We start from the raw sequence: 26753 nt of genomic DNA, 5'->3' as shown, positions 1-26753 counted from the left end.
ATATACACATCATATTTTGTGATATTTTCTCTTAATCTGTACTTGTCTTACTTTATGGAATCTTTAGATTTTTCATTTTTCTACTGTCAAAATCTATCACTCTTTCTTTCCTAGCTTTTAGGTTTTGTGTCTTTTCCAGAAAACCTTCTTATATTAGTGAAGTCTCATTTTTTTCTCTATGACTTCTTTAGGTTTATATTTCTGGTAGATTTTAATTCATCTGGAATTTTTATATAAGTATATATATATTTTTTTTTTCCTGTGGTAGGGATCTGTTTTGTCCAATTTCCTAACCATTTTCCCAAAATAATTTATTGAACAATATGTCTTTTTTCCCCACTGACTTGAAGTATCATCTCTATGTGTTTTCTGGATTTAATACTCCATTGTTTTAATTATTTTCATTTTACATTTAACATCTGATAGGGCACCCCTCCCCATTGTCTTTTTTTCAAAAAAATTTTGGCAATTTCTGTGTATTTTCTCTTCCAGATGAACTTTAGAATCAACATGTCAAGTTCCATTAAAAATCCCTCTGGGATTTTGATTGGAAGTGCATTGAATTTACAGATTAATTTGGGGAGAATTGACATCTTTACACTATTGAATCTTCCCATCCAGGAACATGGTATGCCTCTCCATTTCTTCAGGTGTTCTTTTATGTCCTTTAGTAAAGTTTTACGGTTTTTTTTTCATGTAGGTCTTAGACTTCTCTTGTTAGGTTTATTCCTAGGTATTTTGTAGTTTTGTTGTTATTGTGAATTACATCTTTCCTTCCAGTTTACATGTTGTTTTTCAATTGGTTATTGCTAATATGTAGGAAATCTACTGATTTTTGTGTGTTGATCTTACCATTTACTTAGTTTTCAGTGGATTGCTAATATCTAGGAAATCTACTGATTTTTGTGTGTTGATCTTACCATTTACTTAGTTTTCAGTGGATTTTCTTGAAATTTCCAGAAGGATGATTATGCTTTCTGCAAATGATGGCATTTTGTTGTTTCCTTTTTTTCTGTATTATATGTCTCTAGGGGATTTTTTGTTTGTTTGTTTTATTGGTCATATTGCATTGGTTAGGTTTCCAGATCTGTTTACTACTAGCTCTGATTTGGGCATCTTTCCTGATTTAATCCTTCCAATTTTTAAACTTTAACGTTTATATGTGGCTTAGATTTCTGGAAAGCGTATTATCTGGAACAAAAGTTTCCTTCTTGATTTAACAAGTATTTTCATGGTAATGAATATTGCATTTTATTATGTGTTCTTGTTAAGAGGATACATGATCTTTTTACTTCTAAATTTTAATGTAGTGAATTACATTAATACATCTACCTGCTACTGGTTATGATGTTTATCATTTTTAACAGTTATTTTGCAAGTATTTATTTGGATATTGCATTATGCCGGGAACTTTGCCACACACTGGTGATAGTGCTAAATCTGAATGGCTTCTGTCTTTAATTGGAGAAGAGATAATAAACAGATACCCAAGAACAAGATAATTTTAGGCTGTGATGATATTGTGGAGGAAATAAAATTAGTGGTGTGGTAGAGAGATGAGTAGAGTATTTCTTTGATAGTACAATCTGAGAAGGTAAAATGTAAATTAAGACCTGAAGAATGAAAGCTTTGGAAAAAGCATTCTAGGCAAGGAAGATCACTATTTCTGTATGTACAAATAATTGTATTTCTCAGTACTTTCTTTATTCCTTTTCTTGTATATGTTGTATGATACTCTATACAACTGCTGAATTTTCTTTTCTAATGATGTGTTTCGTTAAGATTTTGTTTAGTTATTTTGCTTTTCCTGTTCAGGTTTGCTACTAGGGTTATTTATGCTTATGAGCTAGGGAGTCTCCCATCTTTTTTCTGGGCTTCGTAAATAATATAATAATGATTTGTTCCTTGTAAAAGATAGATCTATGACTACCCTTAAGATTTCTTCTGTTAATACATTCTGTTTCTACCGTTTCTTGAAACCCATCCATTTTGTTTAGACTTTTCCTATTACTTGACTTAAAATTTGGCTTAGTTTTCTGATTTTAATGACTCATGTTTTTTTCTCTCATTTTCTATAATCAGACTTGTCAAGGGCTTGTCTCTTTCATGCTAGACTTCCCCATGAAGCAGTTACTGGCTTTATTAATTACTTCTGTATCTCTTCTCAATTTCTTCATTTCATTATTATAAATTATATTGATATATTTTGACTTGGATTTTATTTTTGAAGATTTTTGTTTTATGTATTTTTAATCTAAAGCTCTAAAATTTTCTTTAAGGACAAGTATGGCCAAATTTCATAGGAAATTTCATATGCTTACAATTTTAATTTAATTTTCCCTGTATTCTGAGAGTAAATTAGTAGGCTTTTTTTTTCTTTTTAAATTTCTAAGTATTATTTTATTGTTAAATTTTAGTTTCTCTTAGCTTTATTGACCAAGAATATAACTTGTATTTTTTTTTAATCTTTTGAGATTTTTCTTTGTTTTAAAGTATGGTCAGGCTTTTGTTTGCTGTAAAAGACTATTCTCTGTTCATGATATACCTTACTATTTTGATACATAAGTATAGTTTATGAATGAATCTATTTCTGAATCCTCCATATCCTTGTGTAATCTACTTGCTCTCCTCATTTTCTGGCATAGGTATGTGAAATGTTTCCAGCTAAGTTGTGTGAATTTTCCAGGTGCTTTTATTTCCAGTATTTTTACTTTATATATTTCATTGTTATATTGTTAGGTATATAAAATTTTACACATTCTGGTTATTAAATCTATTATCATGATAAAAATACCTTTTTCTCAAGGTATTTTCTCAAGATATTTCTCAAGACTTTTTGCCTTGAGTTCCGTGACTGGTATTAAATAGCACCCTTGACCACGTTTGCTTTTTCATGCTTCTGTTTTTAGCCTTATGACTAAAAATTTTAGGTCTTCTGTTATGATAGAGTATAGTAGAAGGGGTTCTTTTTCTTTTTTTTTTTTTTTTAATTTTTAAATCTTAATCTGTGTGCCATTTTTTCAAATAAGAGTAGTTTTCCTACTTGCTTTTATAGTAACTTGGTTTTTTGGTCTTTCTTTGGTCATTTTACTAACTTTGGAGGTTATTGTGAAGATGTCTTTTCCTATTGTTATCACTGCCCTCTGCTGCCCCCACCTACCGCCCCTTGTCTTTAGCTGAATTTATTGAATTTTCTTTGCTTCCTAGCCACTTTAAAAACTATGTGTTTTATTTCTCTTTTTCAGCAGGCATTGAATTGAAGTGAACCGTTTCTTTAACTAGTTGATTTCCTTGCTGAACATAGGCTTATAGCATTATATTATTCAATCTTGGCTTTCCTGTTTTTTAAACTGATATTTTAGTAATATGTTTATGTTATAATATGTTTTTACTTTTCTAACTTAAGGAATCATTTATTAACAACTACTTGAGATGATACAGATAGGGTTGTATTATACTAGTTTCTTTTCCAGCTGCTTTTCCAAGGCTATCCTTTTCTTGGATTCATCCTTTTCTTGGATTCATTTTTGTTGTGAAGGCCTACATCCTCTAAATTCAGAAATATTTGTGGTTTTTAAAATCCTTAATTTGCTTACTTATCTAAAATTATTTTATTCTACCATTTAGAATTTTACTTTCAAAATAATTGTACTTTAGAATTTTAGTTGTACAGTTGTCTTCTAGCATCTTAGAGTATATTGGGGAATCTGATATCAATCTGATTTTTAATTCTCTTATTAACTGCTCACATTACAAACTTTCTACACTTTATGTCCTTGGAATGCTCAAATTCCACCAAGTTATGACTCTATATTTGTATCTGAGAATGAGTTTTGTATATCTGCATATTCATTTTAAAGCTATCTCATAGGAATCATTTTATTCTGAGCTGTTTTTATGATAATTGATGAATAATGGTAAATCTAGAAACAGGTTACATTTGTAATTTATCATATTATTGATAGCTAGAGTTTGGGTAAATCTTTTTAAATCTGTAACCTTAATTCTGTTATAGAAAAACCACTTACAAACTCTAGATGTGGCAATTCCATACAATTTTACTTACTTTAAACATTCATAATTTGTTCCCTTTATAAAGTTTATAATTAATGTTAAAATTTTTATATTGAATGATAATTTCACACTGAGTTGTTGTAGGCAGATAAGTACTTTGAAGCTTAAGAAAAAAGGCATATTTTGTATTAACTGTGAGAACAGTGCCATGTTAACCATTGTTTTGCTGGTTTTTAACACATTCCTACATCTTAATTAAAAATTATTGGATGAGTAGATGAGTATGAATGAAGGAATGCAGAAATAAATCAGTAGATTTTTTTGAAAGCTGAATTTACTTTTAATCAGGTTCAGTTTAGTTGAACCTCAGGATACTGACACCATGAGGATTCATATACCTCAGGATACTGACACCATGAGGATTCATATTATTAATTGATATTCTTTTTACAAGAAAACTTTAAGTGGCTTTTATTTTATGTTATTTTATTTCACTGTTAGATTACTGTTCAGTTGGATTGTACTGAAGGTTTTATTTTAATAGTACAGAAAAACTATATCCAAATGTATTAATTTTGGAGTACTTTACTTTTTTAAGAATTATAACATGTTAGCTAAAATTTACCCTATTTAAGACTACAGAAAATATGGATCAAAGAAATTTTATTAGGTTTTGGGTTAAGGTACAAAAGAGAAGAAACTATTATTTCTTTGAATTAGATTTACATAGCCTGTTCTGAATATCACTGAATAAGTGACAATACTTAAGTTATGTAATTCAGTCCATGGTGATGACCTCAACTCAGATCATTCTAATGAAACTTTATTTTTGGTAGGTGAAACAGTATAAGTTATGATCTGTGTCTTTAAAACCCACTGTTTGTCATTGAAATGATAAAGTTGGTCATAAAAATCAAATACTGACATTTACTAAATGTAAAAATCATACACAATATAAAAAGTTTATCATAAACATTGTTTTGGAGGGATTGTTCTGCATTGACTGGATTAAGACATCTTCAAATTTTAAGTATGATGTATTTTGAAGATACTCTGTTTTCCTGGAGCAAGTGTGAGAATTCTTTATTATTCTAAAAAACATTTGTAATATAATCATGACCTAGATTATATTTTCTTGAAATATATAGTATCAACTTGAAATTCAGATTACCAGCTTTAAGTTGAATGATAAATGGACAGGGTAATTTTCAGAACAACAAAAGGAGGAACTAGTGAATAGGGATGGGATGTAAGATGGGGAATGTTAAAGGTCAAGAAGTCCAAATTCTGGAGTGGTTAGCATTCTCATTTTTTAAAGTATGCTTATCTTCAGAGACTGACTCTTTTTTCTCATCCTTACCTTCCATAATCTTTCATTTGATGTGTTGAAGTAAGTAAGTTACAAATTGATTCTTTGTCTCTGTTGTCACATATGTATAAAACCATCTTTCACATGATCTCTAATTGTGTTTCCAAAAATTGACTGTTGATGGAGTCTGAGGGCTGTTGATTATACATCCCACTCTTGATTTTGGCTCCAGTCTTGATCTAGGGGTTATGAGTTCAAGCCTGGAGTTGGGCTCCACACCCCTACCCCTCACCCTTGTACTCCTGCATCTTTCTCTCAAATTAAAAAAACAAAAAAAAAACAAAAAAAAAAAACCTGATTATTTAGCTTAATACTTAAGTCCTTCAGTAACCTACCATATAAAATCTGAGCTCAGCACAATATTGAAAGGCCATATCTTTCTTAAAAGCATTATTCTATTTACCATTCTCATTCAGAATTGTTTTTTTCCTTTTTCTATACAATCACTCTATTAGGTCTATTTAGTACTGTTTCTCAGTCTTCTTTGGTATAGTTAGTTCTTCACACATAGGGTTGCCTTTCCATATTGTATATTTGTAGAAGGCATTAATTATAATAAAATCATTTTTGTATTTCCTTTCTTCCTTGGCTGCCCTACTGCTTCTTGCACATTGTATGTTATTGGTAGTGAATATTTTTAAGTTGAATATTGTTAAATTTACTAAATATTGTTAAATTTGTAAATATTTGATGTCTCAATCAGAATATACTATATCTTTATCCTTTGAAATAAATGCCAGTTTATTACAAGATGGACTGCTCTTTAATAAATACAGCAGTGATAATTTATGTTTTGATAGGGAGTTAGTTTGAAATGTGATGCTGATGTTCACAGTTGGCCCAGACGGCCCTAAGTTTCTAAACTTTTATATGACTTTGTGTTTTACTATAGAAGGTTTGGAAGTACAATTAATGGCATAAGCATTTCCTTTAGCCATGACCTTTGTTAAAAGACCTTGGTTTTCATTGTTGATTGTGTTAAGTTTATTTTGGGAAGAAAGTAAAAGAATTTTAATTACTTTGTTAATCTGAATAAATAGTATTACTGTTAAATAATGATTTTTTTTAAACAAAAGCAACCTCTGTAGAAAAACATCACCTGTAATCCTTAAAAACCAAAAAGATTTAACTTGCACAAAAGCAGATAAAGTATGATAAAGCCACTATAAATCTTTTTCTCAGATTCAACATTATCAAGAATTTGCCACACAACTTTGTTTTCCTGAAATATTTTATGGCACATTTATGACTCTATTACTATATATGGCAGTATGCATCTCTAAAAGAAAAGAGCATTTTCATACCTAACCAGAATAATTCCTTTATACTATCTAAAACCCAGTTCATATTCAAATTTCTTCACTTGTCTTAAAAATTTCATGTAAGGTCTATATAATTTTGCTAGTTATGTCTTTGGTGTCTCTTTAATTTAGAGCAGTTCTTCCCTTTTACTCTTTTTTTTAAAAAATATATTCTACATTTTAGTTATGTCTGTTTTATCCTATTTAACTTTGTGGTTCTCAATTTATCACCCTCCAGGGTCTTTTGTTCATTTCTATTTTTTCTCCAAGGGGATATTTGGCAATGTTAGGAGGTTTTTTGGTGTCACAACCTGTGAAGAGTTGCTACTGGCTCTAGTGGGTAGAGGCCAGGGATGCTGCTAAACATCTCAAATATACAGGGCAGCCCACAACCAAGAAATTATCCAATCCGAAATGTCAGTAGTGCTAAGATTGAGAAACACTGATTTAAATTGTTCCTAATACTTGCCTTATTAATTTTTATAAACTGGAAATTATTTCTAAGGGCTCTGTTAGGTTATTTTCAGAGCAACAAGAATACTTCATAGACATACTATGTATTTTATTCTGCATAATTCAGAGGCTTCAGTGTTTATTAATTAATTAATTTATTTATTTATTTACTTATTTATTGGACAGTAGGTTCAAACATTGTCCCTAAATATAGAGTTTGAAGTCATCTTTTTTAGAGCAGAGTGGGGAAAAAAAAAAAACAAAAAAAAAAAAACCTTTTTATTCCAGCATGGAATCTTCTAGTAGAAAGGATATTGAACTAATTAATTAAATAACTAGTCTCCTTAATACTAGATTTTTAGAAACCTACTATTTAAATAACAGACCTGTCCTTCTGTTTTCTCATCTGTAACAATGAACTGAAGCTGGTGATTTCTAAGGTCCTTGCATTTTGATGGTTCTTTATATTAGAAAAGAATTTGATGTGCAAGCACCATTTCACAAAATACCCATCTAGTGAAAACAATACTTCCAAAATAGTGTAATTATAACTTGCCATGCTTTGAATTAGTGATAACGTTGATAGGTTATTTTCCTTAAGGATTACATTTAATAAGGACATACCTTTCCCTCTATCTCTCTCTTTTCATGGAAATTATTTTTACATTTCATTTAAAGAAAACATTTCAGAATATTTATGTGAATTTTTTTATTCTCACCATTTTTAATGTTCTAGAACTTCGCTGTGGTTCAAAATGAAATTCTTTTTTCTGTACAAATGTAATAAAAATGACTATGGTTTCAAGGGGAAAACACATTTTAGGATTTAATCTGAATTATCTTAGCTCAGGACATGGTAGAGCAGGATATGCTCGTTACTTAGTTGGCCTATGAATAAAAGATTATTTTTGTATTTTTATGAGTACATGTCCTTATGTTGGTCTCTCTTCATTTGTCCTATAATGTAGTACAAGAATCTTTCCAGTTGGGGAAAGAGGAATTGGTGTTAATTAGGAAGTTCTCTTCTACTTCCTCTTCCTTACAGCTTTTTTCCCCCTCCCTTTACCTTCTACACTTTTTACCCCATAATAATGTTTATTTATACACATACTTTGGCTGTCTTATTAAAGAAGTAAGTTCCTAGATAGTAGAGTTGATTTTACACACACTGTATCTCCACTACTAGCAAACTGTAATATCTCTTGTATAAGGACTGTTTGCCAATGATGGGCATTTTGCCTTACCTGCCACTTAGTATTGTTCTGTTACTTAATGTATGATTTTTCACTATCTGTAAGATATACCTTTAAATTTATGTTTTATAACTACCTCTCCCTTCCCCAAACACACTGTGTAGCCTTTTAGAATCTGAAAAGATAGAATCTCCAAACCATCTTTTATTTACTGCATCTGAACCCATAATGGTACCTAGGTCTTTAGATCCTCCCAGTGTCCTTGAAATTAATTTCTTCATTAATATTAAACTGGGGGTGGAGGAGATAGAAATCCATTCTTGTTCTTTTCTTTCATCCCAACACCTTTTTAAAAAAACTGTATAGAATTTCATAGTCATTTGAATTTAACTGTTTTTAACTTACCAGGATTTTTACAAAGTAAGAATAGTGGATAACTTTTGTGGAAAAGTTTGAAATCAATTAAGAAAACATATTCCTGTAATTAATATCCCTCATGAAGAGATCGAGGTGCATTTTTCTTAATAAATTTTCATCAAGCTCAGTTAGGATACAGTGTGGCATGGGGGGACTTTATGTCGGAAAACCACTTTTGATTGAAATTTAATACCTCTTGTGATGTAACTTCTAACTTTCTAACCTTTCCTACAGTACATACTCTGTTCTAGTAAAAGAAATATGCTTGTCTACCAGTGCCACATCCTTTCTTCTATTGTCTTACATAAATTAATTTGGTCAAAACTCTTCATATTTATCTTTCTGTATGCAGTGTTGTCCTTGAACAGTTTTAAATACCTCTGATCTATACTTTTGACTCGGCACTTAACCATGCCTTGCTCTTAGAGATATTTTGTTTTCTAAAACTCTAGTCTGAAATATTATTTAATTTTTCATTTATTTTGCCTGTGTACCTTTGTTTTCTTTCTTTTGTTGTCTCCCATTGGATTGGAAAACTGTAGATATTTTCACAGGGAAAATTTCACCGGGAAGCAACTTTTTCTTTAAAAAGACTCATCTTTTGGACTTTTGTTGGAAGATAAGAAGACATGGTTTTTATTTTACTATAATTTTGAATCACAGCTTGCTATTGCCAACTCATGTCCCAAAGGTTTACTTATTTTTTGAAGATGTATTTATTTCTTTGAGAGAGAGAGAATGAGAGCAGGGGAAGGGACAAAGGGAGAGGGAGAGAAGCAGACTCCCCACTAAGCTCACTGAGCCCAAGGTGAGGCTCAGTCTCCCTAACCAGAAACCATGACCTGAGCTGAAACTATGGTCAGACACTCAACTGACTCAACCACCGGGGCGCTCTCTTCTTCTTTAAGATTTATTTATTCCAGAGGTATACTTCTTAAAGTATGAGACCTATGCTACTACCTTAAAGGACAACTTAAAACTAAAAAGAATATATTCTTGTGTTTTTCCCCTAACTCCGTCATTTTAACAGTTGTTATTGATGAGTTAAAGTTAATATACTGCAAAATTTTGTGAAATTTTTCAAATATTTACAGATTATTTTTAGAGGATTCAGTGTCTATTTGTATTTGAAATATTAGAAATCTGAAATTATGTTGAACTATGCTAGTGCAATGGAAATTTGGAGAGAAACCTATTATTTCCTCCCAGATTTAACATTCAGTATTAAATACGTGTTGGTTATTAAATATGTGTTGGTTAAATACAGCAGTTGTTCCTAGGTACTAGATAAGGTACTAGATAAGCGACTTTCAAAGATGAAATGGCTCAAAATTTCTGATAATACTTAAATATTTATTCCTTAAGGTTTTTTTTTTTTATTATATTTAGATACTGGGTATGAGCATAGTGTTCTAGGTTAATAATTTTATATCTATTTTAGTTATTAGTGTTAGAAGTACTTAGATTTGTGAAATAAATTTCATCTAAAATAGTGATAGTTTATATAATAATTATCAACTTTTTATCAAGCAAACAGGAAAGAATGTATCTTCATATTTATTTGTAAGTAGCACCATAATAAGGGATATCACAATAAAACTTTTCCCTGTGTCTTAGGTGTTTGCTATGTTCTAATTCTTTAAATATTTTTTTAATTGAATCTGGTTTATGTTACTATATTACTGGTTCTCAATGAATGGTCCACATGCCCCTCAGGGTCCCAGAGACCATTTCAGGATATCCAAGGGGTCAAAACCAATTCACCACAATACTGAGATGTTATTTGCTTCTTTTATTGTGTTGATATTTGCACTGATGATACAAAAACAATGGTAGGTAAAACTGCTGGCCCCATAATCAAGGCCAGGGCACCAAATTGTACTAGTGTCATTGTATTCTTCAATTCTGCAGTCTCATGATTAAAAAAAAAAAAAAAAAAAAAAAAGCCAACTTCACCTTAGGAATAATCTTGATAAATAAATATTAATATTATGAAGTCCCCACTTTAAAATACATGTCCTTTTAATATTACCGTGTGTGACAAAATGGAAAGTACATGGAAAGCATCTCTGGTTCTTTTTGTGGGTTTTTTTTTTTTTTTTTTTTTTTTGAGATGCAAGGTGAATTAGCCATTCTTTTTTTTTTTTCCTTTCACGAAATGTTATTGTTACTAGAAAATATACCTGACATACACACTATACTTATCAAACTTGAATATTTGGCAAATGTTCTCATCAGAAACGATGTAAATGAGCTTGTCATTTTAAGAAAAATGATTGGCTGTATTTGTTGCCAATGATAAAATTAAGCTTTCAAGCACAAATTAGAATTTTAATTTTGTATTTGCCTGAGTACTTAAAAACTTCTGTGATGAAACCAGTGGTGACATGAACAAATGTGATTTTTTGATACTGTAGTTTGATTTCTTAATATTGTAAATATTAATAAATTTAACCCTTATCTGAAGTTCTTGAGAGCACAGTACTTTATAAGTGTATAAAAAGGGTCCTGAGAGCAAAACATTTAAGAATAGCTGATTTAGGTCTTCTAGTAATGACAGAGGTTTCAGAGTGTAATCATTACATTCATTGCTCCCCCTGTCTCACCCTCATCCCACCAAATTAAAATAAAAAAAATACATAATTTCAGTTAAAAAAAAGAGGGATGACTATGTTGCATATGAGTAGCACTTTTTTAAATTCTCCTACAAATGTAATTTTCTCCTTTACATAGTGGGCTTATCTATTGCATTGACTTCATTTAGAACTGCATTGTATTTATCATGATATGTGCATTAAAATATTTTTTTTCTTTCCTCTTTCTTTTTCTTCTGTTTACTTCTCTTACCATTTTCCCTTTCTCCTTTCATTTCATTCCTCCCTTCCTTCCTTTTTTTTTTTTTTTTTTTTGTATTTGTTTTCTAGGTGGAGTCTTTCATTTTGGATCAGGATGATTTGGAAAATCCAATGCTGGAAACGGCTTCCAAGTTGCTCTTGTCAGGTACTGCTGATGGTGCAGACCTCAGGACTGTAGATCCAGAAACACAAGCTAGACTAGAAGCTTTACTAGAAGCTGCAGGTAAATCTGTTGACCTTACATATGTAATTAGACTATCTAATTTTCTGAAGTTACATATACATCTAATAAAGACTACTGTGATTAGGGGCTCCTGGCTGGCTCAGTTGTTAGAGCATACAACTTGATCTCGGTCGGGGTCATATGTTCCAGCCCAACATTGGGTATAGAGTTTACTCAAATAACAAAAAAACTGTGATTATGAATGTAGGAACTTGGGCATTTAGTATAATACTATTCATAGAGGTTAATGGATTGCTTTCTAGAGAATTACATAGAGTATTTCATTAAAGCATATTTTCATTACCCAAGTAAAATCCACATATTACTGTCAACCTTACGAAGAGAGATTTCTCATATAGTTGATTTTCTTTAGTCCCACATTCCATATTTGTGAATATGCCTACTAGATAATGTGTATGCATACCCTAAAATTAGTACTTTTTTCTCAGTCTTTCATAGAAATGCACAGAATGGTGAAAAATTTGAATTGTCCTACACACTTGTTCCCTGCTGAATGAAATAAAGTGAAGCTCTATCATTTTGTTTTAGCTCTCATAATGTAAACGAGTGCCCCTTTCCCAGTCTACTAAGAGCCAATTTTTCACATTTTTGTGTCTTTTGTTGGTGATTTCATTGTTTATAATGGTCCCCAGGTAAAATGTGAAAGTGCTGTCTAGTGTTCCTACACATGAGAAGGTAGTGATGTGCCTTGTGGAAAAAGTACGTATGTTAGATAAGCTTCTTCAGCATGGGTTAGAGTGCTGTTAACCCTGAGTTCAATGTTAATAAATCAATATATTAAATAAGGTCATCTTTAAACAAAAACATACATAAGATGGTATTTGGTTAATGCAAATGTTGTGTGACCAGAGGCTCAGGAACCTAGACCTCTTTTTTTTCTAGGAGCAATGGTTCGGTATTCATTAATTCAGTGTTTCCAGTGACTTTATAGAATGTAATTACCATGAATCATGAGAATTGACTGCATATAATTTCCCCTCTTTTTTCATAGACTAGGTCTTGAAACCTTATAAAGTGAATCATTGTATTTTTGTAAAGTGTGGATCATTATTATGCTATATACATATACTATAATAAATATATTAAGACATAATATACATATAGTATAATAAATATATTAAGACATAATATATACATAAATATATATTTATGTATATATTATGGACATAAATATATTAAGAATATTAATTGATCATTCTTTTAGCACCCTGATTTGTTACATAGTGCAAATATCATGCATGTAAACTGCTACTTTATTATAGCATAAAACCAACCTACTACTATTGGGTAATCCTTTCAATAAATATCTTGTAACACCAGCATCTAAATATTTGAAGGACTCGTTAAATGTGATTTCTATCCTGAATAAAATTCTAGAATGGATTTTTAAAGGAATCTTGACCAAATACAAATGAAAACATAGTAAGGTAGATGCAATGTTCTATCCTTGAGTATAGAAAACTATTTGTACCAAATAGTAGATACAGAATTTAGCATTTGCCAGAATCTGGTATTGCTGTAGAAGTTTATGTGAGAGAAATGAGGATTTTTGAAAATGTATCCTAAGAGGAAAAGAATGCTTTTCCTGAAGATGAGAAAACTCAGGTTGAATATAAGAGGGATATTTGTTTTTGTGCCCCCAAGAGGTGGAACCAGGTTTAAAATTGCTACATGAAAGTAGACTTCAACTGAAAGTTACTTTTGGAGGTAGAGTTCCTTTTCACAAGATGCTAGTAGTTGCCCCATTTTCTCATTTCTGTGTTTATTCCCATTTTTTTTTCTGTTTTCTCTACAGTAGGTAACAAAGTAGCCTCCCTGCTCCCTCCCTCCTTTCCTTATCTTTTTGTCACTTCTCTTTCTCCTTTCGTTTTTAAATGAAAAATGTTGCATACAAGTAGAGGGAATACCCATCATCCAGCTTTAATAGCCATCAATCATGTATGAGCAATCTTGTTTCTTCTTTACTTGTTACTACCCAGCTGATGCCCCACCCCCCAAGTTAAAGTAAACTAAGCATTTTATAATTTCATATATAAATACTCCAGTATAAGGGCACATGGGTGGCTCAGTCACTTGAGTGTCTAACTCTTGATTTCAGCTCAGGACATGATCTCAGGGTCCTGAGATCAAGCCCTGCGTGGGGCTCTGCATTCAGTCAGCTTGTCCCTCTCCTTCTGCTCCACCCCCAGCCCCCCAGCCAGTCTGGTGTGTATGCTCTATCAAATAAATAAATAACATACATACATACATACATATATACATACATACATACCGATATATTTCAAATTAAGAACTATTTTTTAAAGATGTATATTCTTTTTTAGATGAGAGAGAGTGAGCACGTGAGCAAGTGCATGGTGGGGAGGGGCAGAGGAAGAGAGAAAAATGAAACTTAAGTCTTACAGAGGGCTTGATCTCTCCACCCAGATAGAGATCATGAGCTGACTGGAAATCAAGAATTGGTTGCTTAACCAACTGTACGACTCAGGCATCCCAAGAACTTTAAAAAAATAAACATAACCATAATACCATTGCATAGCAAATAATAACAATAATAATAATTCCTTAATATTGTCAAATATCCTGTCAGTGTTTAAATTTCCCCAATTTTATTTCATAATGGTCTTTTTTGAAAGGTCATTTTTATTTATCTTTTTTTAGAGAGAGAGGGAGGGATGGGGGGGAGAGAGAGAGAGAGAAAGGGGGGAGACAGAGGGTGAGGGAAAGAGAGAATCTTAAGCAGGTTCCATGCCCTGGGGCTTGATCTCACCATCTTGAGATTATGACCTGTGGTGAAATTGAGAATAGGTTGCTTAACTGACTGAGCCACTCAAGCACCCCATAATGGTCTTTTTGTAGTGAGTTTATTTGAACTAGGATCCATAAAAGTTTCACATTTATTAAGTTTTTAATTTTTTTAAGGATATTTATTTATTTTAGAGAAAATGTGGAGGGGAGGGGAAGGGGCAGAGGGAGAGAATCTTCAAGAAGACTTCCCGCTGAGCCAGTGCCTCCTTGGGGCTTGATTTCACTACCCATGAGATCATGACCTGAGCTGAAACCAAGAGTCTGATGCTTAACTGATTGAGCCACTCAGACACCCCTAAGTTTTTAATTTTAATTCCAGTAGTTAACATTACAGTATCATATATTAGTTTCAGATGTACAATATAGCGATTCAGCAGTTCTGTACATATTCATGCTCATCATGATAAGTGTATTCTTTAATCCTCATCACCTATTTCATATTTACATATTTCTATATGTAAGTTTGACATTTTTCATCTTAATTATTAGTGTGTCTTTTAATCATAAGTTTCCTTCTTTTTCCCCCACTTGTTGAAGAAATTGATTCATTTGTTCCCACTTTATCAGTTTGGCTGGTTGCACCCCTCTGTATTTCCTGTAAATCAGAATTCAGACCCAGATAATGGCCAGAGTCAGATTCATTTTGTTTTTGGCAAGAATAGTCAGTCACTCATGGTATATATATTTCCTGTGCATCACGGAACTACTCTGACAGTTTCTCTTTCTGTGGTGTTGAGACTGATCATGGTTTAAGTATCCTGAGAAAGGACGCTTGAGAAGTAAAAGTTTTTGATACTATCTGAAAATACCTTTGATACTATCCTCATACTTGATAGTTTGACCAGGTATAGAATTCTAGCTTAAAAATCTCTTTTAGACTATTGAAATTATTTCTCCATTATTTCCTAATTTCTGGTGTTTGCAGTTCAGAAAGTTAACACCGCACTTATTTATAGTAGTCTCTCATCTTTGCAGCTTTTCCTTTCTCATCCTTCTCCATAGCATAGAATTTGGGGCATTTTTGGGCAGCCCCGGTGGCTCAGCGGTTTAGCTCCGCCTTTCACCCAGGGCGCAATCCTGGAGACCCAGGATCGAGTCCCATGTCAGGCTCCCTGCGTGGAGTCTGCTTCTCCCTCTGTCTGTTTCTCTCTCTCTCTCTCTCTCTCTAATAAATAAAAAATCTTTTTTAAAAAAAGAATTTGGGGCATTTTAAAATTTTGCTCACATTTTGAATATTTTTGGCTGTCCTTTACATTTCAGATTTTCTTCAAATGTCTAGTGAATCCTGGCTTTTTTTGTAGTCAGCAATGTTATAAAAAGCTAAAATGGAAGGTATATGTGCATGTTTTATTGCATGTTTTGTTTATATATTATAAATTATAAACATTATATAATTAGTTTCCAATTTTTTATAAACATAGGACATGATACAGCATCTACTTACTATCACTTGGGTTTTGTAAAGACATTTGGGCACAGTGTGTGGCTAGATTCTCTTGCCCAGGGTCTCATGGGCTGAAATCAAGGTATCTGGTGAGTTTAGTTCTCATCTGTAGGGTGTAAGAGAAAATCTGCTTTCAGGTCTATTTAGTTGGTAACAGAATTCAGTTCTTTGGAGTTACAGGACTGAGATCCTGATTTCTTATGGACTGTCAGCTTGGGCTGCTTTTACCTTCTTGAGGTTGCCCACATTCATTGGCATGTCTCTAAGCCAGCACAGTAGAATTCTAATGCTTTGAATCTCTAACTTCCTTTTCTCCAGTTAGCCAAATAAATCTAAGTTTTTCATAGTCTCATGTGATAAGGTCAAGCCCACCCAGATAATAGTACTGTCTTCAGGTCACTTGAACCATATAATGTAACCAAATTGTAGGGATAAAAGCTATTTAATTCCTGATCCCAAGGATTATATAGAGTGAGTACAACAGAGCTGGGTAAACTTGGTAACATTTTAGAATTCCTTAAGTACACGGATTGTGTAGAGAACTTACTTTCTTTGAGAACTCTCCAAATGTCAGTGTCTCAGTCTTTTCTCTGGGGCTTTTCAATTTCTTGAGAGACCTATATACCAGTCTTTGTCCAGTGAGTGATAAACCTATGGTTTGGGAGCTTAGAGTGGGAGGGGGTTAAGGATATCCCTGTTTATCATGCATACATTCATTTAATCCTCATTTCCCTTTCGTATATCATCTCTCTCTCATCAGTATCCAATGACTACTAATCCTGGGTCTTTCTGGTTTGGTGTCTATAGAAAGTAATCATCTGGCTGTGCAGTTTGGGAATGGAGTCTTCAAGTATCTGACTGCTCCTCACAGATGTTCAGCTAGTCTCTCTGTTTTCTGACCCAAACTTCACCCCTATATCTGGTACCTATAATTTCTGAGCCCTTTTGGGCTGATCACCCTGTTTCTCTTTGATATCTGTATTTCTCTTTGTTCTGCTAAGTCAGTTGCATCTCTTCTTTACTTTGTCTTCATAAATAGGAATTAAGTTGAGTAAGTTCTAAGAGGAAAAAAGGGAGAAAATAATTATCTTAAAATAAAAAATCTAAGTAATCTTTTAATGTACTTTTTTCTTCTATTGTTTATATAGCCTATAATGTCTTATTAGGACATTTTTGGTCACAAGTTATATGGTTCTGTTGTTCAGTTGATTAAATGTTAGAATTGGGAAAGAATAATCTGATCATCACATCTTTTCTGTTTTTGATCTTCATTGACTAATACCTAATAACTGGATAAGATTAATAAAAAAAGATCATCATAATCCAGAGTGGCTATAATAAATTAATTTTCAATCACTATTTATTCATTTGAAGGATTGCCATGTATGTCTTAGATTACTTCCTCATTATCTTATGAAGGTAGGAGAAGTTCATAAAAACTTAATATGGAATATTTTGTTTTCCATGTTCTTTTTTTTTTATTTTTATTTATTTATTCATGAAAGATGCAGAGAGAGAGAGAGAGGCAGAGACATAAGCAAAGAGAGAAGCAGGTTCCATGCAGGGAACCAATGTGGGATTCGATCCCAGATCCCAGGACTCCACAATCACGCCCTGGACCAAAGGCAGGACTTCTCTTGCTATCACGACAAATAGTTGTTATATAGTCAATCTGAATTGGCTAAAAAATTGGAGCTTTTTCTCTCACGTGAAAATGCATCTGTGACCCTGGTTTTCATAGTGTTAGGATACTTAACTAACTATAGATATCTAATTGAATAAAGACTAATACTGCAGATTCAGAGTGTGGTTGGTTTTTAATATTAGTGACACAAATTATATGGTAAGATCAGTTTTATCAGACCGAGGCTGTCTTTATTCTTTGCACATCTTGACTGTAACAGGTACGAAGTTTGACCTCTCTTAATATTTGTTATATCTAAAATCATAAAGGCTTTCTGCCAGATTTATTTTTTGGTTCCATAAGATGTAGTATTTGATATCTTGTATTTTTCAAAAAGGAAGCAAACAAGTATAAATTTTTATATACTCTAAACACAAACTTATGATGTTAGTAAGCCCTTCCACTCTGAAAAGAAATCTGCACAGATATGTTTACTATTACCATTTGAGTGGTTTTTTTGGATCGATGTCTTAGTTGAGTAGTTTGTTTTAAAACCTGTTACAGTGCCTCTTAAACTTGAATGTGCATTTGCATCGCTTGGGGATCTTTTTTAAAATGCAGATTTTGGATCAGAAATTCTTGGGGTGCAAAATTCTGCAGTTCTTTTTTTTTTTTAAGATTTTATTTATTTTCAAGAGAGGGAGAGTGCACATGTGCTCATGAGCAGAGGGGGAGGGAGAGGGTGGGAGGAGGAATCTCAAGCAGATTCCACTCCAAGAGCAGATCCCACCTAGGCCACAACGTGGGGGCCAGATGTGGGGCTTCAGGACTCAATCTTATGACCCTGAGATCATGACCTGAGCCAAAACCAAGAGTCGGATGCTAAACCGACTGAGCTACCCAGGTGCCCCCAAGATTCTGCAGTTCTAACAAGCTCCCAAATGATAGCAGTGTTTCTTGTCCATGTACCACATGTTGAGTAGCAGGATCTCTAATATGCATTATAACATTAGTTATTTTTGTTCAAGTTGGAGCAAAGGTTTTTAATTCTGGCTGTACATTAGAATCTTGTTAGTGCTTTACAAATATGTAAGTGCCTAGGCCTCACCTCCTACTTCATGATTTATATCCTTAGATGTAGGAGAGCTTAATGTCTATATTTTTGAAAAGCTCCACTGATGGGCAGCACCATTGAATTAGACTAATAAAAGTTAGAGATAAGTTTGATTTGTAGTGAAACCCAGAAAAGCAGCAAGTTATATTTCATGCAGATGGTTATTAACCGGTTCCGCTTTTGAATTTTTATTCTTTTGCTGCTCTGAGTGTTTTTAGTTATGACTTTGAGTACATGTAGTGAGTTGTAGATATAATTTAAAATAAATAGGTACTCATATTATCTTTAATGTGGCCTGTAATGTCTTATTAGGCTATTTTTGGTCACAAGTGGTAGCAGGCCACCTAAACAGTCTTAAACAAAAGTGAACATCTACGAAAAGTATGAGGATTGTTCTGGCTTCTGGAACTACTGGTCTCAAGGAGTCAAAAATAACTTTTATCAGAACTGTCTTCTTTCTGTTTCTCTGCTTTCTTTTATATTGACTTATTTTGGGTAGTCTCTCTCTCTTTGTGATCATGAAAGTGGCCAAATAGTTCATGACTCACATCATAGCATTTCAGTAACTTTTGAACATAGAGCTTCTTCCAAACATATGGTAAACGTCTGAGGGAACTCCTTATTGTCCCAGCATAGGGCAAAGACCCATTTCTGGCACCAGAGTCATGGGTTCAAGCACTATAGACCAGATGGGAAGAATAAGGTTATTAGAGATTTGGAGAACAGTGATTTCCCAAAAGATCTTAGACATACAATATATACGTGAAGTATAACATTTAAAGATTGTTCGTTAATGTATAGAGAGTTAAGTAACTTGACTTCTACTTTGTTTCTCCTTTTGGGTATATCCATATTGGTGTGAAAATCACATAATAGGAATAGGCAAATTATCTACAGCTGATGGTAAAGCCTTTGCAGATCCTGAAGTGCTTCGGAGGTTGACATCATCTGTTAGTTGTGCGTTGGATGAAGCTGCTGCTGCACTTACCCGTATGAGAGCTGAGAGCACAGCAAATGCAGGGCAGTCGGACAAGTAAGTACGTTTTCTCTGTGATCAATATAAAAACATTTTCTTAAAAATGGCTAACGTTCACTGAGCCTTTATTTTGTGCTTGGCATGGAACTAACTCTTTATATTTGACATCTTATTTTTATTCACAAAAAGCCTTAAGGCAAACTGTTTCAGTTTTACTTTCCTTTTATTCTGAAAAGCTCAATAGAAGCAAATAACCTAATCAAGATCAAATAGCTGACTAGTGGCAGACCTTGGGACAGTGGTGACTGCAAGGCTGACTTCTTAGTATGTTATAAAAGACCTTTCGCCTACTTTGATTTTGTTTTCTTTTAATGTTTTGGTGACAAAGAAATAAATGCTTTCTAATTAGTCATGCCATTTTCTAGTTCATTGCATAGCTCTAACCATTTTAAAGAGCAAGGTTTTTATTTTTTGTTTTGTAATGTTCAAAAAATATCATAGATCTAGTTCCCATAATTTGAATATAAGTGAGTCCTAGGGGCTTTTTTTTTTTTTTTTTTTTTTTTTTTTTCGGTATGCCCTACAATTCCTTTTATATAGAACTTCACAGTTAGTAAGGGTTCGGTGAATATTTTGTAACTCTGGTTTTTTAAGTTTTTCTGATGATCTTACACAATAAAAAAATCATACCATCTCATGTAAAAAACCAATTGTGAATAGTATATGAAAAATGGATATAAATAAGCTCCAAGAAAACAAATGGAAAAGAATTATTAATATACTTTTTTTGCTTCCTCAGAGGCTTGTTTTCCTCTAAAATGATACTATTTTATTTATCAGTTGCCTTTAAATAGTTGAGAAAATGAGAGTATTCTGTTATGTATGGTTTAGAAAATAAAAAATACAGCATTTAAGGAAGGATTGTCTCTTGTAAAATAGTGTTTATATGTGATATCTTTTAAGGGCATGAAAGGTTGTATAATATGAATAAGAATATGAATTTGCAGTGTTCATCTTTATTGGTCCAGATTTTTGTGTTTTTTTTAAATTTACTGTTCTTCTGATGGATTGACTCTCCTTCTTAAGTTAACTTCATGTTGTATTTCTTCATGGTCAGTTTTACTACCATATGGTATTACTGATACTCTCTTAAATGTGGTACTTGCTGAGACTGGCAAGAAAGAAAGTTAAAAACATCTTGAAGAGTATATTAAAACTAGTTCAAGCAGGAAATAAAATCGAAAAATAAAAAGTCCACAGATTCTTTGGCATTGAATATACTAGAAGAACAGTAGAGCATGTTTGTGACAATCATTTATTCAGCAAAACTTGAGATAGTGGAGTACAGTGATGTTATGTGCTAGATTTTATATTAGTTAAATGTAGTGCCATGTGCTAGATCTATTGTACCCTTTGCTCAGACATTCAGAGTTTTAACTATTGCTACAGTAGTTCCTGTAAGCTTATTTTAAAGCTAGCATACACATAAAGAAATTGAATGCAAGCCTAAATGGGATAGTAGAGGAGGGGTATGTGTGTGCCTCAGGAAGAGAAAAAGAGCCCACTTGAATGAGAGAAAAAGTATGTTCTTACAGAGGAAATGTCTTGTGGGAAAGATTTGTCTTACATTTGTTTAGTGGTAATAGAGAGCACTGGGTGTAGGGACTGTCAGTGTCCTGTAAAATGGGAAATTAAGAGACAAGCTAAGTGCTATTCAAGACTTTGACTTTGCTAAGAGGGTAATCCCATTAACCAGTAAGTAAACTATATAGCATGGCACACAATGATAAGAACTATGGGAGAAAATTGAATGGGGAAGTGCCAGGGCAGTTTTTGGGGTTAGAGATCAGTATACTTTTAAGAGAGTAGTCAGGGAAATCCTTACTTAAAAGGTCGCTTTTTAGCAAAGTCCTGAAATTGGTAAGGGTGTGAGCTGTGTCTGACAGAGAGGCTATCTTGGCAGAGGGACAGCAAATACATGTATCTTGGAGTTGGAGCTTTTTATGAAAAGCAGGAAAGCCAGTTAATGTGACAAGAATAAGCCTGAGAATAATAGATGATGAAACCAGAGAGGTAAAAGTAGCAGTGTGGTACCCTACCACTGGAAAGATTTCATAAGTACTTTGGCTTTTAGTGTGAGTGAAGTTAGAGGGCAAATGGAGGATTCTGAACAAAGCAGTGACATGATCTGCTTTCCCTTTAAGCGGGATCTCTCTGGCTGCCTTGTTGAAAAGAGTCTGAAGGAAAACAAAGGTAACAGGAAGACTGTTAAGGAGACTTTGCCATAATCTGGGCTAAACATGATGTTCTTGAATCTGGATGGTAGTAATAATAGAGGTATAGAAAAGAAGTTACCCTTGGATACCATTAGTACCAGAAATGACAGGATCTTCAAGAGGATGCTATAAAAATTAATGCATATTTGAAATAAAGAGGATATTAATTAATAGCATTGGATTTGGTGTTTTTCTTAGGATGGATTTTATCCAAAAGTAGAGAGAATCTTTAGAAATGTCCATAGTTGGAATTATTTTGGGAGGTTTATAGGGCAGTCCCTTTACTCTCAGTCTAATTTTCTGTTGTCCCACTTTTTCCACCCTCCTTTTGCTTGAATTTCGCCTTTGCCTTGCTGGTTATTTTTCAGACTTCACCAAAATATGATGTACAAGTAAATTCTTCCAAAAAAGAATCTCCTTATCAGTTATTCATACTTTAGTCAAAATTACATGCTTACAGCTTTCCTGTCTGATTTCCCTTTGATTGAAGAACTCAGGTAGACCTTAATTAGTAGAAGTTTTACCCGTTAATTAAATACATTTTTATTGTCTTTTATATAAATGTTCTCTTGGCCAAACAAAAAGAAGTACAATTATTACCTGTATTTTGTTCATGTGATTTTCCCTAAATTTTATGTTTTAGAATTTTGGTGTTTTCCCAGTGATAATAAATTGGACTTTATCCTTTGTTTGCATAGCTGTAAACATCTTATTGATAATTCTAATTCACTGACTTTTATGCATAGATTTTAAAGTGTATTCAATTCAATGAACCTGAATGATTTTCAGTTTTCTTTCCTTTTTAATTTTTTTTCAGTTTTGTTTTCATTATGGATCATATTGCAGTAATCATTCTTGTTTAGCACTGTTGTTCAGAATTACCTCAAAAGCCAATACTTTTGTGTAATTTTTCATAATTCTTATATCATGATATTATACTGTTTCTTCCCCAATAGCCGCAGTTTGGCAGAAGCCTGTTCGGAAGGAGATGTAAATGCTGTGCGAAAGTTACTCATTGAAGGGCGAAGTGTAAATGAGCACACTGAGGAAGGGGAGAGCCTCCTTTGTTTAGCTTGTTCTGCTGGATACTATGAGCTTGCACAGGTTTGTATTATCAAAATAATCACATTGGTTCTGGTGTTTTTGTTTTTTAATCTGGCATACTTGTTAGGGAAATTCTAAACATAATCATTAAGACTCATTTCAAAAAAAACAAAAACAAAAAAAAAGACTCATTTCAACAAATAGTTTTACTAGATACACTTTGTGGTTGTTGGCTCTTTTACTATAAATGACTAGGTAGGTGTTAACATAAATATGTTCCATATATTTTGATGAATATATCATTTTCTAATATCATTTAAACTTTTTCTTTCATAAGGTTTTGTTGGCAATGCATGCAAATGTGGAAGATAGGGGAATCAAAGGTGACATTACACCTTTAATGGCTGCTGCTAATGGAGGACATGTCAAAATTGTGAAGTTGCTGCTAGCTCATAAAGCTGATGTCAATGCACAGTCTTCAACAGGTTATGCATGTTTCTTTTTCAGTTTTGTTAAGTATGAACACCCTTCAGTAATAATTATTTCACATGGAAATCATTAGTAAAGCTCCTGCAGTTCTCTAATTATAAAATGCTGCATGTTTGCATAAGGCTATGTATTAGGATTAAAGTATAGAAGATATTTTGAATAAAATTTCTCATCTTTGGTGTATAAGGGCGATCACTTGGCCTTTTAAAGTTACTTTAGATTAAATTAAATGCTGGCCCAGTTAGAAGGACTATCCTCTTGGAAATGGGCTACAGTTCTCCAACCCAGATTTCCTGTTAATCAGGGGAGAAGGGAAGGGAAGATAGGGACAACAGGAAGGCTAGGGGAACAAAGGGAGGTCTGTCATTGTCTACTGATATTAAATTGTGGCCTATAGAAAAAGAAAGTATTATGAAAACATTGTGTCCCACAAGGGACATGACTTAAGTTTAAACTCATTTTATTTTTTTTCAAACTTGGGCAAAGATGGATTTACATGAAAGTTCTAAAATTATATGAAAATATATTTTGTTCATCTTCCTCATGTAAGATTTTCAAATTTGTAAACTATTTTAAATAATTTTTAGAATCTTACAGGTTCTGGTTTGAAAGGGTTTTAGAAATCCTTATTTTACCGAAAATGTTAATCTTTTTTTTTTCTTGTAACATGGGAGATTTCTGTTATCCAAGAAGGAACGTTTTTAAAATTACTTTAGCTTTGATCAATTAGCTGGTGTTTTAAGTTCTGGTGAAAACAAATATGTATGATTAAAAGGAACAGTATGAGATGTATCTGTATATGATGAATAACTATAATCACAAAAAAATAAAGCATGTGAAACTTATCTCTGATTAAAGTTAGAATGAACATAACTTTTTTCTCCTATAAAAAGTTAAAGTTTCAGAATTGCTCAGTTATTTTATATTTCTACAATCATGGTAAGTTTATCTGTTTTCCACATGTATTTGACCCTGATATTAAGTGGAAAGAACTGGGACTTGATTTCGGTAAGTTAAAAGGCAATGGGAAAGGAATTCTATATATTATCTAAATTAAAATTTTAGTCTTCCATTTCTGTTTTTTTCTTGATGCTAAATTAGGCTCTTATTTTGGTATTTTATATTAATATCTTTTTTTTTTTAATTGAAATAGGCAATACAGCACTTACATATGCTTGTGCTGGAGGCTATGTAGATGTTGTAAAGGTGCTCTTGGAATCCGGTGCTAGTATTGAGGACCATAATGAAAATGGTCATACTCCTCTAATGGAAGCTGGAAGTGCTGGACATGTGGAAGTAGCCAGATTGCTGCTAGAAAATGGGGCTGGCATTAATACGCATTCCAATGAATTTAAAGAGAGTGCCCTTACATTAGCTTGTTACAAAGGTATGGTATAAAACATTTTAAAAAAACAAAAAACAAAAGTTTTCTTAAATAAAACTGTATTTAGAATTGGCAAAAAAAAGTTTTTAAACCCATGATATGACTTATTTTATATAATATAGTTTTAAAATTAAAAAGTAAATTAAGAGGTGGTAATAGAATATAGTATAATTAAAGAAAAATGTTTAAACTGTTTTGGAGTTTAATATGTAAACTTTTAAAATATAGACAGTTAATTTTAATTATGCACTATACTTTTTAGTGGTTTTTGTGTCAGAATCTTTTGCGTAGTTCACACAAAAGAATACTGTTGACTCCATGAGTATTCATTCAGTCTGTAAGTTTAAAAGAAAATACGATAAAAATAGGGTGATCTATTAACAAGAAGCTGCTTAAGCTATTTCTCATAACACTAAGAAGGAGAAAAATTGAAGAGACAGGAGGAGATTTGAGAAATGAAAAGTGTGAGAGGAGTCTGAATTCTAAAGAACAATTTTAGAGTATCATCAACACATTTAATAAAGTTAGAAGGAAGAGCTGGTTGAAATAGAGAAAAACACCTACCTATACATATTTTAACTGTACAAGAGGGGTATGTGATATTTTAAATGATGTCAATCAACCTGAAAATACTGGTCATACAGAAAAATGCCCTCCTTTGAGAGGGCAAGACAGTTGTCCGGAAAGTTGCAGTCTTCGGCTAGTTAATGCTCTAGATTATAGATTCTAAAAAGATAGCTACAGAACCATATACTTCTCAAATTCTACCTTTTTGACAGATCAGTGGCTATAATTTTAAAAGGCAAACTTTGCGTAGCCATTCAGTTCAGTGTTTCATACCATCTGCAGCTGTGTCCTCTTTGTATCATAAAATAAGTGATAAATTCTTGACCTTGAGGCATCAAGAAAAAGCTCTTAGAAGACAGGGTAGAAAATTTAAGAGAGCATTCACTTTCAGTGGCTGAATCAATTCCCCCACCAATTTCGTGAGGGAATACCTCCTTAAATTATATACCTAGGGCTTTAATTGCCACACCCTAGTTGTGGGCCTGGTTTTGTTTTGTTTTATTTCATTCTATCTCAGAGTGACCAAGGTTTGTGAGGTCTTCTGGAGTAATTTCCTTTAAAAAGTGGCTAAAATCATTCTTAGATACGTAAATGACTAAAATTTAAGTTAAATGTGAGAATATGCTCTATCTAAAGTGCTTTCCATTGTCTCGTGTTAAGGGAGTCTCAGATTAAGGATGGTTAGGAAACACAGCTGAGGTCCCTTACTTCCCCCGGTACTGTTTGGTAATTAGTAGAGGCTTATCTTCATTGAGAGGAGAGGAATTAAAGCCTTGGGACAGCCTCTCCAGGGCAGGCTGATTGATTGGGTGGCTCTCTCTTTTCACAAATACTTTTGAACCCGGAACTGGCTGTATTTTACTACTAAGTCCCAGCTGGCCAGAAGAGCTTTGAGATGGGGCTACATATAACTACTCTTCCCTCTCTCCTTTGCTTGTAGCCCCACCCTGCTTTCCAAGGGGCGTCTGAGGTTGGGGCTTGCAGGCTTTAATTAGAAGCTGGATATAGAACTGAGCTGGTGGAGAACATTTCTACTACTTAAAAGGATCCATGGACCCTCTCCCTTTCCTCTATTTCGGGTGAGGTCTTCTAGGACAAAGATTGACAAGCAGGAGATGGGGAAGGAATAGAACTCAGGCTGAGGCTGAACATTGATGTGGATCTTTGGGAAGGGAGAATGA

The 26753-nt window shown here is 33.0% G+C and overlaps 1 protein-coding gene across 7 annotated transcripts in view; it reads left to right on the top strand.

The window, feature by feature from the left end:
* The window catches only part of ANKRD17 (ankyrin repeat domain 17), a 152844-nt gene that overhangs the window by 63086 nt on the left and 63005 nt on the right, over nt 1-26753 (top strand). For 6 of the 7 annotated variants that reach the window (XM_077848324.1, XM_077848323.1, XM_077848329.1 and 3 more), the window contains exons 2-6: nt 11672-11825; nt 19713-19869; nt 23045-23192; nt 23470-23617; nt 24775-25008. In XM_077848324.1, the coding sequence (XP_077704450.1) occupies nt 11672-11825; nt 19713-19869; nt 23045-23192; nt 23470-23617; nt 24775-25008 (841 nt within the window). Of the gene's footprint in view, nt 1-610; nt 629-11671; nt 11826-19712; nt 19870-23044; nt 23193-23469; nt 23618-24774; nt 25009-26753 lie in introns of those variants that run through there. The other variant, XM_077848326.1, reaches the window with a different exon arrangement.

This window comes from Canis aureus, chromosome 14 (genome assembly GCF_053574225.1).
Source record: "Canis aureus isolate CA01 chromosome 14, VMU_Caureus_v.1.0, whole genome shotgun sequence".
Taxonomy (NCBI): domain Eukaryota; kingdom Metazoa; phylum Chordata; class Mammalia; order Carnivora; family Canidae; genus Canis; species Canis aureus.
The sequence above is the reverse complement of the archived record's forward strand: the minus strand, read 5'-3'. Positions and strand labels throughout refer to the sequence as shown.